Source organism: Vigna unguiculata, chromosome 3, assembly GCF_037176805.1.
Source record: "Vigna unguiculata cultivar grain cowpea cultivar isolate G323 ecotype 2 chromosome 3, ASM3717680v1, whole genome shotgun sequence".
NCBI lineage: Eukaryota > Viridiplantae > Streptophyta > Magnoliopsida > Fabales > Fabaceae > Vigna > Vigna unguiculata.
Genome location: NC_140794.1, coordinates 17,908,077 through 17,929,288, shown reverse-complemented (window position 1 = coordinate 17,929,288; position 21,212 = coordinate 17,908,077). Strand labels below are relative to the sequence as shown.

At 30.6% G+C, this 21,212-nt stretch overlaps 2 protein-coding genes and 1 pseudogene across 2 annotated transcripts; all 3 read left to right on the top strand.

Annotated features, from left to right (window-relative positions):
• Nucleotides 1-906: 906 nt before the first annotated feature.
• Nucleotides 907-3,376, top strand: LOC146887542 (uncharacterized). Its single transcript, XM_085670273.1, has 7 exons — nt 907-1,065; nt 1,167-1,238; nt 1,335-1,434; nt 1,499-1,595; nt 2,600-2,720; nt 2,823-3,002; nt 3,236-3,376. Exons 1-7 carry the CDS (start codon nt 907-909, stop codon nt 3,374-3,376), a joined length of 870 nt encoding a protein of 289 aa, XP_085526399.1.
• Nucleotides 3,377-7,231: 3,855 nt separating this feature from the next.
• Nucleotides 7,232-7,746, top strand: LOC114179653 (uncharacterized). Its single transcript, XM_028066064.2, has one exon. It carries the CDS (start codon nt 7,290-7,292, stop codon nt 7,635-7,637), a length of 348 nt encoding a protein of 115 aa, XP_027921865.1. The 5' UTR covers nt 7,232-7,289; the 3' UTR covers nt 7,638-7,746.
• A 7,736-nt stretch (nt 7,747-15,482) lies between these two features.
• On the top strand, nt 15,483-16,000 carry LOC114174973 (polcalcin Phl p 7 pseudogene; annotated as a pseudogene).
• The last annotated feature ends 5,212 nt before the right edge of the window (nt 16,001-21,212 follow it).

Here is a 21,212-nt window from a genome sequence, read left to right as displayed (position 1 = left end):
ATAGCTCAGTTTTCTTCATTGCAACCCAAGGTGGATTTGTTTTCTCAGGCAATGTTGAAATTCAATGTAGAGGAAGTAATGCTTTTTATGCAAAAGATATCATTTTAGTTTTGATAACTAATAATGTAGAAGTTTTGAAACCAGTATTAAATATCATTTTAATTTTGTTAAAACAAATTAGATATCTCTTAATTATTTTATTCAACCTTATAATTTATTTGTAACCTTATGATGGATTTTTTTTATGTAGGTTTACCCATATTTTATGTTGGAGTCCTCAGTTAATTAACATCAAGTCTTTTCTTTCCTTTATCTTTGATGCAGCTACATGACTGCATCAAGTTACTTCTTTCCTTTTTCAGCTTTCTGATCTCTTCATAGTTTTGTTTTTCTTCTCTCCTTTTTCTTCTTTGTTGTCTTCATATTTCATTTTCTTGAAACCTTCAAACATTATCTTTATTTCCTTTTAAATGTCCTGCAACTTTTATTTTTCTTTTGCTCTCTGCCATATTTTCCTTTTATTCCCCAACATTGAGCCGTGTGAAAAAGAGCTTTTGCTTTTTTCTTTGGTCTTGATATGTTTGACCAGTTGCTTTTCCCACATTTTACTCACTTTGGGAAACCAAAACCAGAGTATGCGTATGGTTTTGGTTTGAATGAACCATGGTAGGCATTTCATAAAAGTTGTTTTTCTTTCTTCTGTCCTCTTCATATGTTTGACAGTTGCTTATCCCGATTTTTACTGAATTTGTGTAACCAAAACCACAACATGCGTACGGTTTTAGTTTTGATGTATTATCTCTACAAATACATCAGACTATTCTTATGTTTTTATGTTCTCTACAAATACATCTATCCATAACTTCCTTTCTTCACTATTGTCTAATTTTTCGTTTTCTTTACACCATGTCTGCTTTGCAAAAACAAACTCAGTCATTACAAGAACTGAACCCGGAGAAGGAAAGTTGGAATATTGTTGCAAGAGTGGTAAGGTTATGGTTTGTAGAAGATTACACAAAAGGAAAATCTTCATTTTCCATGGAGATTGTTATTCAAGACAAAGAGGTACTACACCATACTATAAACGTCCGTCATTTGTTTACTTTTCTTTATTTTTTTAGTTTCCATGTTATATTATAATGTGATATATGAAACTGTTTGTGCAGGGTGTCGTAATCCATGCGTCTGTTAGACGCACACTGATATACAAATTTCAAAATGAAATCAAAGAGGATAAGGTTCACTCCATTTAGTCTTTTAGTGTTTCATGTAATGGTGGTTCTTATAGAACTACAAATCATGCCTATAAGATCAACTTCCAATTTGGAACCAAGGTCAATTTGGTAGAATCTACCTTAGTTCCCAAAATTAGTACCGCATACACCCCTTTTTCAACCATCAAAGCACTTGGTTTTGACACAGATTACTTACTTAGTAAGTATATTATTTTTTTTCTTCTTTGCGTTTAAATTTTTATTCATGTTTTATTTTTTTTTAGATGTCATTGGAATGTTTACTGGTGTTGGAACAAAGAGAGAGTTAGAGAAAGGTGGTAAGAAGACCAAGATGAATGTCATCCTTATTGAATCTGATGGGTAAGAGTATTGTTCTTCTTTTATTTGATGTTTAAAATTAGTCTTATCTAACCAAATTTTACATCATGCAATGGTTATCGACTGGAGTGTACAATACTCTTACTACTTTATTTGGTCAATATGTTGATGTGTTAAATGCATTTCTTGCCTCTGGAGAGGATCAATATGTTGTCGTTGCTTTACATTATTGCAAAGTCAAGATCTTCCAAGGTAACTAACTTTTTGACATTTTGTACACCTGTAGTAATTTTTTAAAAAGTGTTTGACATCTTTATATATTTTATAGATAAAGTTTCTATTCAAAACTATATGAATTGTATGAGGATAATTTTTAACTGTGATGGTGAAGATGCTACGAAGTTGAAAAAAATGTAAGTACATTTTGCATTTTTTTATTTTCGTTTATTATTTTCGTTTAATTTGCATGTTTCTTTCTTTGTTGGATGTGGGATAGTACTGAATCTCCTTCTCAACCTCTTACCCAACTTGGTCAGTCTTCAAAAGTTAGCTTAGAAGAAGATTTCATTAAGCTGCATCCTAGATGCTCAATTGAAGGTCTCAAAGATTTTAAACAGGTTGAATTCTTTTCCTCTCTCTTTCATTTAAATTGTTTAGTTTGAATACTGTGCTTTATATTGTTGCATTATTTATGTTCCAAGAAAGTACTTTTGTAGTGAAGGCTCTCTTTTATTTAAATTGTTTAGTTTGAATACTGTGCTTTATATTGTTGCATTATTTATGTTCCAAGAAAGTACTTTTGTAGTGAAGGCTACTATCAAACATGTTCTAGATCATGATGATTGGTGGTACACATCATGTATTTGCAACAAAGCTGTGTATCCTGATTCCAAAATGTTTTTTTGTGAAAAATGTAACAAACATGTCATTAAGGTTACACCTAGGTAATATTATTAATCTTCATAATTCTTATTTTTCTAATTTTTCTAATTTGACTAATAGACAAATTTGAATAAATGAATAATGTTCTATTTTTTTTTTGTTAGGTTTAAACTTAGACTTCATGTAATTGATGCTACTGATTCTACAACTTTTGTTGTATTTGATCGTGATGCAAGTGCAATGTTAAAGAAATCATGCTCTGATATTATTGACTTACAAGACAAGGTTGAGTATCCTATATAGTCAAAGAAATCATGCTCCGATTATTATATACACAAATTATTTTTGATTAAGTTAAATAATTTGCATTTCTACTTCTTTTTATAGAACACTGCTGCTGGTAACTTGTCTAAAGAGTTTGAAGTCCTCATTGATAAGACCTATCTGTTCAAAGTTGAGTGCAAGAATGATTATAATAGCAAATTTGAGCAATCATTCAGAGTTAAAAAAGTCTGCATGGATGAAGAAATCATTGAAAGCTTTAGTGGTGTTGAAGTTAAGTTTTTGGTAAGATCTGATTTATTTCTGTTTAGGCTTTTTCATATATATAATTTTAATTTTACTCTTTTTTTACTTTAATATATTTGTTAGGATGTATACTCTGGAAATGAAGAAGAAAGTAAACTTAAGCAGATTACAAATGAGATGCATCTGATACCATTGCAGAGGTATGTTAATATTACAACTATACTTCTTTTTCTAAAGTTTTTATATGCTAACTTTTTCAAGTTTATTTTTAGGATTTGCTGATCAAATTCACTGAAGAATCAAATGATGTTGAGGCTCTAAGTGATCATTTGAACATTATAGGATCAAGCCCTGTTTCTACAGAGGAGGCGTTGGTCAATAAACCAGTAATTGAAGTTGAAAATGATGAGTAAAAAAAAATATAATTTATTATCAATAATAAAAAAAATCTCGTGCATTACATGGGTCAAACAAACTAGTATATATATATATATATATATATATATATATATATATATATATATATATATTAACAAATTTTGTTTCAATTTGTGAATTTATGAGTCTCTTCTTTGTTTCAATTAACTCTTTTTGGAGGTCCTATTTCTTTCCAACTTTATTGTTTTGTGTCTTTTCAAATTCCTTGAAGTTTTTTCTAGAGTTATCTTTGACCTCTTGAGTCAAGATTTAGATTTCACAACATTTTTCACTATAATTGACACTCTTTGCTTAAACTACTAGAGTTTTTTGCCAAGTGCTAAAGGGGATTTAAGTGGATAAAGACAAGAGAGTACTTTCAAAAAAGAGCCTATAAGTGTGATACCTAAGTGAACTTTTGAGTGAAAGACGAGTGATTTGAGTGTAAACACTTAGTGAGTGGAGAGGTCCATTTTAAATCTTTTGCATATATTACTTGTGCTAACCATTTACTTTGTTTTGTGTTAATTGTTGTTTTTATAACTCTTGTTGTAAGATATAGCAATATTGAGCAATTTAACATGTTATAATAGAGACATTATTCTAGAAATTGTTTTACATATTGGTTTACCTCACCTACTCCTCACAAAACTCCATTGGTTAGAGAACATGAAAGTGCTAGAAGAGTGACCCTAGTGTTGCAAATTTGCAAAATACAAGGAAAACATTGCAGCTCTTGGAGACCTCATAAAAGGAGAAAAGAGCATGGACTACAAGAGACACCTCATATCAGTTTGGCCTTGGTGAGGGATGTCAATGCCTTCGCCTCCACCCCAACCTCTTCAGCAGATTTATTCTCACATTCTACCCCAACCTCTAGATCACCTCCAGTTCCATAATCCTCTCCAACCTCTGCAGCACCCGCAATCCCAACCTCCACATCAACCTCTAGAGCAGCTCCAATTCCAGAATCCTCTCCAACCTCTGCAGCATCTGCAATCCCAACCTCCACATCAACCTCTGGAGCAGCTCCAATTCTAGCATCCTTTCCAACCTCTACACCAGCTGCAATCCCACCACCTTCCACACTAACTTCTGCATCAGCTGCAACCTCATTACCACAATATTCCAACAAATGAACTATTTGAGGTTCAGACACCATGTGTACAACATAAAGATGCACTTGGCCATTCAGTATGCCAATATTCACCATATGGCTTGCACCTTTGTCATCACTTAGCAATTCCAACCTTCCTTCCAACACGGAACCTCCACCCACTGAACACCACCTCTCCTTGACATTTATATATCCCATTTCCTTCAGAACTGATAATATTTCAAAGTAGCTCCACCTGTCTGGGTCACATGCCAGAATATTGGTCTCACCCACGTATTTCAGTGACCCATCATTGATAAACTTCCCTGTGAACTATGAAAATGCCTAAACAATAATACCAAATTTACAATCAATACCACCTACACACCGAAAACATTTTAAAATGGGGGACCACAACTAAAACACCGTCACTTTCACACAAACGGTGGACCACCACTAACATCAAATTCATTAAACAAATACAGACTGAACCACATTACAAAAAAGGGCACATTGAAACTATTAACGCATATAAAACCACAACCCTAAACAATACCATCAGAGCAATTAAAAAAAATGCATACGAATCAAAAAACCCTAAAAGCATCACATGAACACAATCAAGCACAAAGGTGGCTAAGCTTCAACAAACGCACCTTTGATCCAAAATGCACTACTCTACAATGTCATTCACACCTTCAGATAACGATTTCAGCTTCGGATTGAAGAAAACCCCCAAATCGCCTTTGTCTCTGCCAGCTTCTCACTTCGCTTTCTCCTTTGCTCGAGTAACGACCTTAATTCGAAATACCCCCTTTCAAAATTATTAACACAATTTCATTAATTTTAATAATTTCAATTTTTTATTTGCAATTCCACGTCACAAATTATTTAAATACCACGTGTCGAAAAAATGCGTCAATGGACTACCTTAATAAGTCAACGTTAATGATTTTAACGGCATCGATGAAAATAGACCTGATTGATGTACTTAAACTTATTTGGAGACCAAATTGATACTTTTTTTTGCGAGATATCAATTTGACACACTTTACCCAAAGTGGATACCGTATAAGTAATTAAACCTTTTATTTAAGAATCTCTTTGTGTGTTTTTTACTTCAAAATGGAGAATTTTTAATTGAAAACATTTTACAATTTTATTATTATTAAATTATTTTCATAATGTACAATTATTTAAAAATGTTTTCATAAGATAAAAGTAATGTACGATAAAAAATAAATTAAAAAAAGTAACCATATGTGTTTTTCTTCTTTTTTAAACTTATCCAAAAGCTCCTTCCTTATTTATGAATCATGACTAAGCAAAAAAAAAAGTACAAATTATTTTATATCATCTCAAACAATAATGGGTAAATGCACCACATTAACTACAATAATAATATTCACAACCTCATGCTGTCACATGTCCTATTTGGTAAGTTTCAAGTAATAACTTCTCACCTAATTACTTAATATTTTTGAATTATATATACTTTGGAAACTTAACTATATTGCACAAAACCATTTATATTATCGATTTTCATTTCAAACGTTTATTTATATTTATTAATTGTTATATGAATATAATATTTTATTTTTAAAAGAGTAGGAGAGGTGGTTGTATAAAATTAAGTATTAAATGATCATCTGCATACTTTCAGAGAAAAAGAGAAAACGAAGCCATATTAATTACTGATTTTTATGAATTTCCCAAATATAATACAGAATGATAATGATAGACATATACATTTTGATGGATACAATATTAATAAAATTGGAGATCTAATTTATATAACATATTAATTTACTTTTAACCTAAAATTTTCAAAAATGAATTTATATATATTTTTTATAAAGTTTTAAAAGCTGGATTTATATATTTTTTATCTATAAAGTGCTCAACTTTAATTATAATCTATATCTTTATGATCTTTATAATGTAAAACTTACCCTTATATTTAGATTTAGATTTTCGATAATTTGTCTTAAAAAAAGTGAATCATTTCTACATTAATATCTTGTATTGAATAGAAACTTTCCTAATTCAATAATAACCTCTAATTATATCACTATTTTTTAGCACAAAAACAAAATACACTTCTTGAAATTCTTGAAAAACTTTTAATATAAAAATAATAATTAAATTACTCTTTTAATTTTTATTTTTGTTAAAAATTATAAAATTAGTTTTTTTATCTTTTTATCTCAATTTAATCATGATTTTTATAAAAAATATTAAGTTATTAATTTAGTCATCGTTATTAATTTTTCACAATATTAAGTTAAAAAAATCACAAATTAACACTTGATATTTTAATACCATTTATAAAAAGCTATAAACAAAACCAAATTTAATATTTAAAAAAAATCAAAATCAAATTAAAAAAAAATAAAAAACTGAAAGAACAATGTGGCATTTCTTAACAAAACCAATTAATTTGCACAAAGATATCTATCTTTCTTATGTATTCATATACAATTTAAAAAATGATATTTTAATCCATTTTTTTTATCCACTTTTAATTTATCACTCTCTTATTATCCTTTGATCATTTATTTTAATTTTTTGTAATGATGTAATATGATAATCTAAAAATAATAAAAATAATGAATTAAAAATAGGTAAAAAAAATAAGTTAAAATGTCATTATTTTTGCGATTTGTAGGTACCGTTAGATTCCCCCACACATATTGAAAATGTAGTGAAAATGTAGGGCAGTAAATCCAAAAAGACAGCTGGCACAGTGCAGCATCTCAGAAGAGAACAACACAAATAAGTGTTGAGTGAGTCCTTTGGTCCTTTACAGTGGAATGGGTTGTTCAGCGAGCAAATCAGGGTCAGGGTTGAGCTTCTCAGAGACATGGGTGGTGATGGCGGGAACAGCTGTGATTTGTGGGTTTGTGGGATACATAGTGTATGATGCAATTATGGCGACTGCATCAGAGTTGGTGCAACGTTTGGTGGTGATTTCTCCACTCTTGTTGATCATCATTGTTCACTGCCTCTCCACAGGGACCCAGATAAGCTTCCCCATGCCGGGATCTGAGCCCACCGCCATCCACAGAGCTGGTGGTTCTCCCTGGGGTGTTGCCTTTCTTCTGCTGTTACTTTTCTTTCTCATCTCCTTCCAACCTTCCCTTCATCAACTTATCTCTTAGCCTCTGTGCTTCTAATTTTACTTCAATGCTGTACTTTCGCTTCTGAAAGTTTCCATCTTTCATGAAAATAAATGTTATGGCATGTCTGGTGTTCGAATGCTGCTTCTAATTTTAGTCTTTACGGGTAGTTTAGCTTCCAGCAAGTATCTTGCAAGGGACCTCTTTGGTAAGTGAAGCTGTGAGATGATAGTTCTTTTCGAGGGAGGCATAATAAATGAAACAAGACTTCAATAATTCTTCTCATCTTTAACTAAAAATTAGATTTTTAATTTTCATTTTATAAATTAGTCCGTAGATTTTTAGTACATTTTTCAGGTTCATGGATATATATTTAATTTAATTTTAATTTTAATGTTATAAATTTTAATTTTAATTTCATTTTATATATTAGTATGTAGATTTTTAATACATTTTTCAAGTTCATACACATATATTTTGAGCGTGTAAATAAATATTAATGAATGCTGTCACGATAAATTAAACAATAAAAAGCAGATTTTAAAAGTCTCTAATATATTTTAAATAATGAAGTTTAAAGATGTGTTATTTTGGAAGGAATAATTTAAAAAAAAAAATGATTTGGATGAATTTGAGGATGAAATTTATGTTGTTCTTTACAAGAGATTTGTAAATGATAATAGAATTGATTTGAAAATAAAATTTATAAAAATTAATGATTAATTTAATTGATGTGACTAATAAAAAATAAAATTTAGTAAATAATAAAATAAAATAATCAAATTGTCAATAGTATTAAAAGTAATATAAAATTATTATTAATATTTATTATTTCAATAAAATAAATATTATAATATAATTGATTTGAAAAATTGATTATTTTATTTTTTTTCTTTTTTATTAACACAAAAAATTTAAACATTTGTAATAATAATAATAATAATAATAATAATAATAATAATAATAATAATAATAATAATAATAATAATAATATTCATGAATTCGGAATCGGGTACAACAAAAATGGAATTGGATAAATGCTTCAAAAGCTTTTTGAAATTGGAATCAGATCCGACTAAAATATATTTGGTTCCATTCACTTATTCAAGAATACATCTGGTTCTAATAAACCAGTGAGTTTCGCACTACTATCTTCGTGTCTCTTTGTCAATGACCAATAATAATGGAAAGGGAGAGAAGTGTTATGGAATATAATAATTAGGACATATTGATAAGATGTTATAGATCACCCTCAAATCTTCTCTTAGTAGTGCGTTCCATTCTTTCTCATTGAGCGAAAACGAATACGAAAAATCTCTAAAATCATCACTCTCTATCACCTTTCAATCATAAATCTTTGAAAAAAAACACACACTAAATGTAACTTAATTTAAAAAAATATTCATTTAAAATGAAATTTTTATTTAATTATATATTATATATTTATTTGATTTTTAATTAATGTAAAATCTTTTATATTTTATTTTTTTACTTTCACTCAATCAGATGAACTTTCAACCATTTTCTACGGTTTGAAAACCTGCAATTTGGTTAAAGTTCCCATCTTTTTGCTGAAAATAATTGCTATGTGATGATCTTTTTCTGTTTGGACTTTTTCTGTTGGAGGTAATATCCAAAAGTAAGTACATCTATTTTTGCAAATATCGTGCTGGTAAAGTATGTTTGGATTTAGTGCGCACGAAAAATAATGATTTAACCTTTTTTGTTTCATTAAGTATGGAAATAAAAATGTAAAACCATAAGTTCCATTTTAGTTGGTCTTTTTTACATCTTATGCTACTCTGGAAGAGTCGAAATTTTGGTTTAGCTCCCTCGGATGACTATTAACATTTTCCGAGGACTATTACATTAGTATAGAATGCACATAACTTCTAATACACTTGAAAAATATATGAACCTCTCTATATTGAGACAGGAAATCAAATCATGAAAAAACAAGTTAATTGAGTCCTTGTTCAATTTACAAGTTTATACATACATTTAAATAATAAATTACAGATAGATAGTAAAAGACACACAGAGAGTAAGATAACAAAATTATGCTCACCTGAAACCTTCTCATCTCAGCATCAAATGTCTCTATCAAAGGTTATTACTTATCTCTTCCTGCTTTTTGCTTCTATCAAGGAACTCGTGTGCAAATTTAAAATAGGCTCTCTACAACAATTCGACCAAACAATGAACTACATGGAATTGGAAGCATGCTTTATCACAGAAACCAATTACCACTTTAACTAATTGTATGCGAAACTATATCAATCTGGTAGAACGAAAATATTGGACTCAAAATTATACATAAATTTAAATCTAATAAACATAAACCCTATTTGAAATATAGTCATCAACAACATTATTTAAAAATTATACAATCTCATTCTTCATCATCTTCTTTTCAAGGATTATTAGATGCATCCTTAGAACAACCCCTTCATTCTTCCATCTTCATCATCATCTTCAATAATATCACACATAATGAAATAGAAAATAGAAGTTAGAATATAAAAATTATTCATGAAAATAAAAAAATTAATAAAATTTAAATTAGAGAAGTTATAATCACCAAACCTATGCTTCCACATTTTTTTTTTGTAATAGACAACTTCTATACACTAGTGTATTTTTGGCTATCTAACTCGGTCTTTATATCTCGGTTGCAGAGCAAACAAAGTATATAAACATGCAGTGACAATTTTAAAATTTTTGCAACTTTTTATGCCTCGGTTATCACGATACCCAAGGCAGAAATCTCCATTCTGCCTTGGTTCACACAAACCTCAGGCCTAATGCCTAATGCCTGCCAGAATTTTTAACTTTCCCGCTATTTTTAATTTTTCATTTTTAACGAAAATGGTTATGCCTCGGTTGTGCAGGAGCCGAGGCAGAAAGTGGTTTTATGCCCGTATTTTTAATTCAACCGAGGCAGAAGAGTTAGGTTAAAAAAATAGCCAAATCATAAACAGTCACCACTTCGTCTTCTTCTCTACTCGTGAGGTTCTTCTTCTCATTTTCTCTATTCTTCTTCTCACAAGGTTTCAGACCCAATCTTCTCCAAAATTCCAAACTTTCTTTCACACCAACATCCAGATCCAATATGCAATCTCAAACTTTCTTTCGTTTTACATTCAAGCCAATTTAGTTTTGAGTTTTATTTGGGGGGTGGAGTGGTGGAGTATCAAGGTGGTTGGGTATGCTCAAAGGGATTTGGAGGTGACACACATGGTGGTTCGATGACTAGCGATTCTGGTTTGTTCATGGTGGCTAATGGTGCAAATGTGTGCTACTTCGCTCTAGTGCGTTGTTCTTCATTCTGTGGTGGTTCATCTCAAGAATGATCTATTGTAGTTTTTTGAATGTTATTTTTGCAGGTTGTGTGAAGGTGGTTGATGTTAAATTTGCTTCACGATGTAGGTGCAAATATGATGGTGTTTGCATTTTCTGGTTAAGTCACGAGGTGTGACGCGATGGTTGGCATCACAAATCTGTTGCGTCAAAGATTCAAGTGTCTGCAGCATTCTCCAGCAAATAACTGCTCAGAGGAATTAGAGAAATCCTATCAAGGGGCAATCGTCTGATTTATTCTTAAAATTTTTAATGCACATTATGTCTTGGTTCCCTCTAGAACCGAGGCAATAAAAAAGAAATATGCCTCGGGTCATAACCAAGGCAGAAAGGTCACCCCTTTTTGTCTCGACTGGATATGCCTTAGGTATTAAATTGAAGCCAAATCGCCAAAATAATCATGACTAAAACCCTTTTCTACACTAGTGATACTTATTCAAAATCCTTGAACCAATGCTGAAAGCAGATTTATATGCAATTGTAGTAATTGAGATACTTAACAAGTCTCTAGCCATGACTAAGAAATCTGAAAAATGTTGACTATTACTCTTCCCCTATTCAATAACATCCATACATTTAGTAATATCAACATCCAATATTGGCTTATCCAAGTATATATGAAGTTGATTTCTTCTTATTTTAGCAACATCCTAAAGCTTGCGTTTCTTTATTTTCTAACATAAAAAGGCAAATCAAAGTTTAAATTATATGTATATATAATAATATTAAATGACAAAAAAGTAAATAACTTACATCAAAAGTGGTTGGCTCGATTGAAGCAACTAAAGATGACATTGACAAATCACTATACTTATGCTTTAGAATTAGGGAAGTTGAATTCTTGGAACAATATTCAAAAGCTTGTACAAATTTTCTTTCATCTTCTCTAACTTTACTTCCTAACAAAGAGGATTTATCTTCTCATAACAATATCCCAATATTTTCAACTTCATCATTGGGTTTAAAATTGACTCAAATAAAAGGACAATGCTATATTCATCCTAATATTTATTAAACTTCACCATCACCCTTTCAGCCATATCTCTTATGACTTGATCTTCATCTTTTAAACTTCCCATTAGAAGGGTTTGGAAGTTCCAAACTTATAAAAAGTACAAGTTTGATGTATGATAAATTGAGGTAGAAATCATATTTTTAATTTGATAAAATGCTGACAAGAAAGCACTAATTTTTTCTATTCTTTTCCATTTCTCCTTAGACAGACAATACTTGTAATTCTCGTTAACTAGATGTAAACTTGCAAACAAACGTTCGGGCAACTTGAAGCATAAAAAAAGTTGAGTTCCAACTTTTAGGAACATCCATACACAAATCACTTTTTGCATCAATGTTCTATTTTTTGAAGACATTGTTTAAACTTCATCATTCTAAAGCATCACTAAGAAATTTCAATTCTTCTTGCATAATCACAAATTTAAAATGTGTCTACAACAACACATATGTAAGAATTCACCATCACAAACCAAAGAATTTTGCAAAACAAACTGACTTTTTAAAGTTTTTATAAAAACATCATTGTTAGAAGCATTATCCAAAGTCAAAGAAAAAATTATTTTCTCAATTCCCCAGTCATGCAAAATTCGATTTATCTTCTTTGACAACTCAAATTTAGTGTGAGGTGGAAGGAAATGGAAAAAGTTTAGAATTTTGCTGCACAACTTCCAATTTGAGTCCACAAATGTATTGTTAAAGTAATATAACCCTCAGTAGTTAAAGACGTCCATAAAAAAGATGTCAAACAAATCCTATTTGATATTTTCTTGAACTCTTACTTTAGCTTGGTTTTTCCTTTCATAAATATTCTCAAAGCATCACTCTTGATTGTATTTCTAGAAACTAAAGTTACATAAGGATTCATATAAGTTATCCAAGTTCTAAGCTTTTTATACTCAACAAATTTGAATGGTAAACCGTGTTGGATAATTGAATTGGCACACATTTCACAGGAAACCATTTGATCTAATTTTCTTGGTTTCAACATTCCGTGTCCGTCCACAATCATTTGTCTCATATCTTCAAATTTGCTTTTGCTACATTTTTCAATGTGACGCTTCAAATGGAAGTGCCATATTTTTTGCTACCAACTATGTGTTTTTTGATATAACCATTACCCCTGCCCTCTCCTTTCCACAATCACCAACCTCAATCCTACATTAGTGTAAAAAGCCCATTTAACTTTGTCCAATATGTCTCAGATTTAAGAAAAACGAAGCATATCAAAACATGATGACATTTTTGAAATTATTGAGAACATTTGGGCTTCGATTCTATTAAAAACTGAAGCATATACACGTTTAGGCTTCAATTGTCTAAAAACAGGTGCCTAAAAGTTCCCATTAATTTTAAAAATGGTGGTGTTCGTCACTACGTCAAAACCACCATTGTCTCTCGTCGCGTTGGTGGTGGTCGCTGCTGTAGGCGATTCTATATGGTAGAGTTATAGTGTTGGTTCGTGTCTCAATCGTCCTACACTCGTGGTGGTTGCAATCATTTGCACTCATGGTGGTTCGTCGACATCATGGAGTCATGGTGGTGGGAGGGATGTGTGTTTGCCTGAGTGTGAGAGTGAGATGAGATGATGAGAGTCTGAGTCTGAGAGATGGGACGACAAAGTCAGCAAGCAGCGAACAAACAACAAAAACACTACAACACACGTTTTTCTTAAAAAAAAATGGGTCGCAGGCTGACTCTGTTAAACTCATAGATTGGCTTGCTGGGTTGACAGATTGGGTGAGCCAAGCTAAGATAGGTTGATGGATTGAAATCTCAATTCTAACTCGTTTTTTTTGGACAGACTAACCCATCGAATTTGACCCATTTTACCATCCTAATTATTCAAAAGAAAAGTAATTTAAGGCTAAGTAAAATTACGTACATTTTAATATGTATAAGGATGTTTGCATCCTCCTCAAGTGACTAATAATATCCATTGCAAGGACATAGTATAGCCATATATACAATGATATATACAATGACATGTATTTGGATAATTTGTTGAAATTTATATTTAACTTGAGTTCCAATTAGATTTATTTATTTATTAATGAATTTATGTTCGGTAAAAGTTGGTTAAAATTAATAAGAACAAAATTCTTCAACATTATAAAATAATCTTTTTATATCTAAGTTACTTTAAAAATTGATCATAAATATGGTTAGAGTAAAACAGGAAAGATTTGAGAGAATAAAGAAATGATACAAGAACTTAAAATAGTTTGATATATATAATGTGGATATATACATTTAAGACTATATTAGAAAATATTTGATTTATTTAAAAGTTTTAAATATGTTATTTATACAGTAATATACAATATAATATACCTCAATGATATATACAAGAAAGATGAAAATCAAATTTGACAATTCTAATAATTTTTCATTTAGTTTGATTTAAATCACCACGTAGTGTTTTCATCATCAATTATCCTTTAAAGTTAATTGAGAAAACAAAAAATCTCAACTTTTCTTAGCCATCAGATATCATTGGATTATCTGATATTAAGATTTTCAAGAGCTAAAAATCTCCACCACTTATTAGGTATATTATAAAATGACACTTTACGTGTTAAAAAACAAATTTTGTCAAATTTTATAAAAAAAAATATTTGTACAAGTACGATAGTCTTTTCTAAACCCTTTATTTTCCTATACTCTATTTCCCAAACTTACGTTCTCACACTATTGCATTCTCAATTCCAACCGGTGCCCTCAGTTAGTGAAGGAAGCGCCATAGAAAAGAGTCCGTGAAACAAAGAAAGCAAGGTTAAACTTCATGAGCAATATTGCTAAGGTGCAACATTTGAAGTAGAAGGAAAAGGGAGGAGAAGCAAAAGAAAACGAAAATGAATTTACACTCCAAGAAATTTATTAAAAATAATTAATCATTATTAACTAAGTTAGGAAGTATTTTTTAAATTAAAAATTATTAGTCACATAAAAAACTTATAACATAATTAGTTAGAGACGGCGTGCCGCGTGCGGCTGATTGATGTTTATCTTTGACGATGCAAAATGCATTTTAAAGTACACAATTTTCTTACAATTTTATCTTCCTACCAAATGTGCTCATATGTCAGGCTAAAATCGCTTTGAACCAAAGACCCAACTATTACAAGTTTTTGTATCCACCTCATAAGCTACTTGACGATTTTCGATATAAACAATACATAATTTTCTAATAATTTTATCTTTAACGTTGCAAAATGCATTTTAGAGTACATAATTTTATTACAATTTTATTTCCCTAACAAATGTGGACATATAAACAGTCTGTGTTTCTATTAATATGCAATAAATTTAATTGCGCATCTTAAAATGAATCATAATTTTTTTATTCTTTTACATTCTCCACACACATGAAGGTTAAACTCATACATGAATATGATGACACAAAATTGGTTGCTATAAAATAAATGGAGAAAACCTTTTTCTTTTTGGGTGCATGTGGTGATCCGATGATGTAGCAAAACAAGAAGAGCGAGTTTGTAGACAGAGGCACCTTTCGTTTTTTAATTTGTTAAATATATCTACCCCTCGTCTCATTTCAACATTATTGTTTATTCACATGAGAGAGATTTAGTTTCTCTGGTCATCGCGAAGAAGAAAAAAGCATGGGTGATCAAGATGAATGTGCACGCGTTTTCAAGCGGTTTGATGTGAACGGCGACGGCAAGATCTCGTTGACGGAGTTTGCAGAGGCTCTCAAAGTGTTGGGATTAACCTCACAGGAAGAAGTTGAACGTCGAATGGAAGAGATTGATACAGATGGTGACGGTTCCATCACGTTGGAAGAGTTGATTCAATTTCGTGATGCAAACCCTAACTTGATGAACGAAGTTTTGCAGAAACTCTGATCTTTTCGTCTTTTCATTTCTTCGATTCCTGTTCTTTTGTAAAATCACTTTTCTATTTATCCTTTTAGCATCTCCAATTAATTAATAGCTTTCTATTTGAGACATATATGTTGTAAAGTATTTTGGTTCATATGGTGTAACATGATCATTTTATCATCTTGATGTTAACGATGTTTTGAAAAACTTTAATCTTTTTCATCTTTTTCATTTTGTTGTTCTTATTTTTCATAAAAATCGCTTTTCTATGTCATTTTAGCATCTCCCTAGCTTTAAATTTGAGACATGTATATTATAAAATGCTTTCATTCGAGGATATAGTATAACGTAGCGGTAATTTTAAATTATAACGCTTGATCCAAGTCTAAAAGTAAAAGTAATTTTTTTTAATATGAATATGTTTTCAGAACATAAAATTTCACACGAAACCGAGTAATGATATGACAAGGTGAAACTTATTTAAAACAAAAGTAGTATTTTTTTTTTCAAGTTTTATTTAAGAGCTTGGTATGCGAGGGAAGTCTCCCTCAAGTTCCATCATGATCCACCACTCCAACTTCTTCATTATTTTTCTTTTTTTAAATATGATTTTGGTCTTTCAACTTTTAATGAAAATTAGAATTAGTTTCTTTTGAAAATCTTGAACCAATTTAGTCCTTCAACTCTGTAAATGCGTGAATTTAATCATTTTAACCAAATTTTATTAAGTTTATATTTAACGTTTCAAACACATTTCATTATAGTATTTTAGTTTGTTTATACCGTTTGACATATTTTCTCTTCAAAGCTGAAAAACACATTTGAAACGTCAAATAAACTTAAAAAAATTTGGTTTAAAGTAAATTCATGCATTTCTAAATATGAGAGACTAAAATGGTTCAAGGTTTCCAAAAGGAACTAATTCCAATTTTCACTACAAGTTGAAGGACTAAAAACATATTCAACCTTTTTTTTTAAGTTGAAGTAAGTCCATCTCGGTAATCTTTCGAGTTGAAAAGCAATAAATACTTTACTTTATGATTCTTCTTTTTGATGAAAAAAAAGAGAATGTATGAAAGTCACACATTTTTATTTAAACACTTCATATAATTTTTTATTTTGAAATAATAATGTATATAAAACACTTTTCATTCACGCTAGTGATACAGACTTTGTGCATAAATACTATATTAATTTTCATTCACAGTCTGCTAAAAAAAGGTTGGAAAATGAGAAGAAAGGTTTGGAGGAGATTGTGAGAGACATTGTCAACATCGTGTAGGTGAATCCCACCGTTATCTGCGAGATCGTCCTTTCCCAATGGGTTTGGCGAGGTTGAGGGAGAGTCTTCATCTTGAATGCAAATCTCAAATCACAATTTCTAGAACAAGACTTCATTTTGTTTGCAAACATTCTACCAAAAAAAAAGTTGATTATATTAGACCAAAAAAGTGGTTATATAGGCTACACAATTGGTTAAGTTACATCGGATAATGTTTATGAAGCATTCAATTCCATATTCGTTTAATGTTGATGACTCATTCACAATTTCTGGAATAATCCTTCATTTCTTCATACAAACATTCTACCAAAAAAAGTTTGTTATATAAGATAAAGAACAATTTTTGGAATAGTCCTTCATTTCTCTATACAAACATTCTACTAAAAGAAAGTTTGTTATATTAGATAAAAGAAATGGTTATATAAGTTACACAATTGGTTAATTGGTTAGGTTACCTCACAAGGTGTTTATAAAACATTCAATTTCATATTCTTTAAAGATTGATAACTCATTCACAATTTCTGCAATATGCCTTCATATCTCTTTGCCTACTAAAACAACATTGGTTATATTAACCACTCATCGATAGTTCCTAGAAATATACTTTAATAATTCTTCATTTACTTTTAGAAAGAAAAAAAATGAGTTAAGTGAGTGCAAAAATGTGGTTTAATCAATTATAAAATTGGTCAAATGATCATATGACCTTAAACCACTTGGCTTTCATCAATAGTCTTTATAAAAATTTAAATTTCTTTATTTTAAAATTGTAACCAATGATTGAGTGTTTGTGGAAGCACACTATAGTTACTCTTGACTTAGACTCTGTTAACAAGTGGCTAAATCAATTCAAATAAGTGGTTAAACATGTCATATAATAGGTTAAATGATCATATTGCTTTAGACGACCACTTGACCTTCAATAACAATGTTTATAAACCTATCAATGTCTTTAAATTTGAATGCTTACCATTGATTAAAAGTTTCTGTAAACATACTTTAATTATTCTTCATTTACATTTGAGAAAATAGTAATGGGTTAAGTGAGTATGAAAATGTGGTTAAATCAATTACATGACCTTGTACAACTACTTGGTTTTCCACAATAGTCTTTATAAAGATTTGAATTTCTTTATTTTTGAATATAATTTCTCTTGATTTAGTCTTTGACAACAAAAAGTGGGTTAAATAAATTCAAATAAGTGATTAAACTTGTTATAGATTTAGTTAAAGGACCATATTACCTTAAACAACTGCTTAGCATTCTTTAAATTTGAATGCTCATCATTGATTGGGATTTTGTGGAAACATACATGAATTATTCTTCATTTACATCTGTGAATAAGAAAAAAGTGGGTTAAGTGAGGGAAAAAATGTTGTTAAATCAATTATAAAGTTGGTTAAATGATCATATGACCTTAGACAACCACTTGGCCTTCAACAATAGTCTTTATAAAGTTTTGAATTTCTTTATTTTAGAATGGTAATCAATGATTGAGTGTTTGTGGAAACATATTATAACCACTCTTTGCAAAAAAAAAAAAAATGGGTAAAATAATTTCAAATAAGTGCCTAAACAAGTTAAACTAACACAAAAAGGCTTTTCACGCCAAATATTTTAGGTTTTTTACGTTTGACATAGGTCAAATGTAATTGTGGTCTGATAAGATATCAGACATACATTTACGTTTGATGCATATAACATACGTAAATTTACGTGTGGTGCATAGATAACAAACTTAATTTGTTATAAGATAACAAACATCAATTTTTGGAATGTTTTTCTTGTTAGGAACAAGGCAACAAAGGAAAGAATAAAAGAGAGAAAAATAAACGACACGAAGAATTTAATGTGGTTCGACGTACAATGTGTATGCTTACGTCCACGACTACACTAGGAAGTATTTTTATTTTGATGTGTATCAAACTTTACAAAGGGTCTCTTATATAGCAAAATAGAGAACCACATTTCACAATTCTAAGCAACGTGAGACTAAATCAAGCACAATAAACTAATAATTCTCCCACTTGGGGTTTGATTTATATTATCACCTAGTGTAGTGCCTTCATCATCAATTTTCTTGAAGGCCAATTGAGGCAATGCAAAGTCTTAACTTAGTTGTTGTGACAGTCTTGGTCAACATATCAGCTGGATTCTCTACACCTGGAATCTTCAACAAAAATAAGTCTCCATCATTTATCAAGTTTATGATAAAATGATACTTCAATTCAATGTGTTTGCATATGGAATGAAGAATTGGATTTTTAGCAAGATAAATAGCAGTTTGACTGTCATTGAGTAACGAAGAGTCGTTTTGCTATTTTCCTAATTCTTTTAAAAGATTCTTCAACCATATCATCTCCTTTGCTGCTTCTGAGATAGCTACATACTCAACTTCAGTGGTTGAGAGGGAGACTCTTCCTTGAAGTTTGGACTTCCAACTTATAGTTGTACCACCAATTGTAAAAATGTAACCTGTTGTGCTCTTTCTACCATCCAAATGACCTCCCAAATTTGCATTAGAAAACCCCTGTAAAGTGAGATTACTTCTTCTAAAAGACAAATGCATCTTTGAAGTGCCCTTCAAATATCTCAATATCCACTTCACGCCTTCCCAATGCTCATTTCCAGGATTTAATAGAAACCTGCTCACAACTCTCACTACATGTGCTATGTCAGGTCTGGTGCAAACCATAACATATATCAAGCTCCCTACTATAGATGCATATGACACTTTAGAGATGTGACTTTCTTCTTCCTTTGTTTGAGAAGTTTTCCTTTTTTAGAACTTTAAGTGAGTTCACAAAAGTGTATTCCTGGTTTTATCATTTCCAACATTAAACCTGCTAAGCAATTTTTCTATATATTTTTCTTGAGATAAGTTCAGAATACCTTCAAATCTATCATTGGAGATTCTCATACCAAGCATTTGCTTTGCTGGACCAAGATCCTTCATTTCAAAATTTTATGACAATTATTTCTTCAACTTGTCAATTTCTGCCATATTAGCACTAGCAATCAACATGTTGTCCACATACAAAGCAAGAATGATATAGTTGTCAACATATTCCTTCACGTAACAACAATGATCTTCTTCACATATGTGAAATCTTGAGTTTCTCATAAACTCTTTAAACTTCTTGTACCATTATCTCGATGCTTGTTTCAATCTATACAAACTTTTATGAAGCTTGCATACAAGATTCTCTTTGTCTTGTACTTCAAAACCTTTTGGTTGTGCCATAAAGATTTCTTACTCAAAATTCCCATGTAGGAATGCAATTTTCACATCTAACTACTCTAGATGAAGATTTTCTACAACTACTATACTAAAGAAAACTTTGATGGTAGTCATCTTGACAATAGGAGAGAAAATTTCTGTGAAGTCAATTCACTGTCTTTGTTGGAACCCTTCCACTACGAGTCTAGTCTTATATCTTTTGCTGCCATCTGGTTCTTCTTTTAACCGATAGACCAACCTATTTTGCAAAACCTTCTTTCCTTTTAGTAGCTTGGTTAAAGATCATGTTTTATTCTTCTGAAGAGACTTTATCTCATCTTCCATTGCTAGCTCCCACTTAATATATTCATCTCCCTGCATAGTCTCAACAAAATGCATTGGCTCACCAACATCAGTTAACAACAAGTAATGCAAAGGAGAATACCTTTGTGGTGCTACAATTTTTCTGCTAGATCTTCTAATCAGTATTTCAGGAGTTACGGACTGTACTATTTGTTCAAGTTCTGACCCAAGCTTTGACTCAAGCTTTAACGACTCTACTTCTATATTCTTCCTTCTATTGACTACATCACTTTCTGAAATTTCTTCTAATGATACATGCTCTGACTGTTTATTCATGTTTTCATTAAAAGTAACATTTCTACTTCTAATAATTTTCTTGCTTTTTGTCATCCCAAAGCTTGTAGCCATACATGTCAAATCCATAACCAATGAGATAACATCGCTTTGCCTTAGGGTCCAATTTATCTATGCTATTAGAGTCTAACATAATATATGAAGCACAACAAAAAGCTTTCAGATGTGAAAAGTTTACTTCATTTCTAGACCATACTTCTTCAAGTAATTGATAGTCTAAAGGAATTGATGGTCCTTTGTTTAT

Excerpts from the sequence above, each read along its gene's own strand:
- LOC146887542 (XM_085670273.1), top strand. The coding sequence starts at position 907 with ATGTCTGCTTTGCAAAAACAAACTCAGTCATTACAAGAACTGAACCCG. Across the intron at positions 2,721-2,822 it reads TTATTGACTTACAAGACAAG|AACACTGCTGCTGGTAACTT; the intron begins GTTGAGTATCCT and ends TTCTTTTTATAG. Across the intron at positions 3,003-3,235 it reads GTGTTGAAGTTAAGTTTTTG|GATTTGCTGATCAAATTCAC; the intron begins GTAAGATCTGAT and ends GTTTATTTTTAG.
- LOC114179653 (XM_028066064.2), top strand. The coding sequence starts at position 7,290 with ATGGGTTGTTCAGCGAGCAAATCAGGGTCAGGGTTGAGCTTCTCAGAG.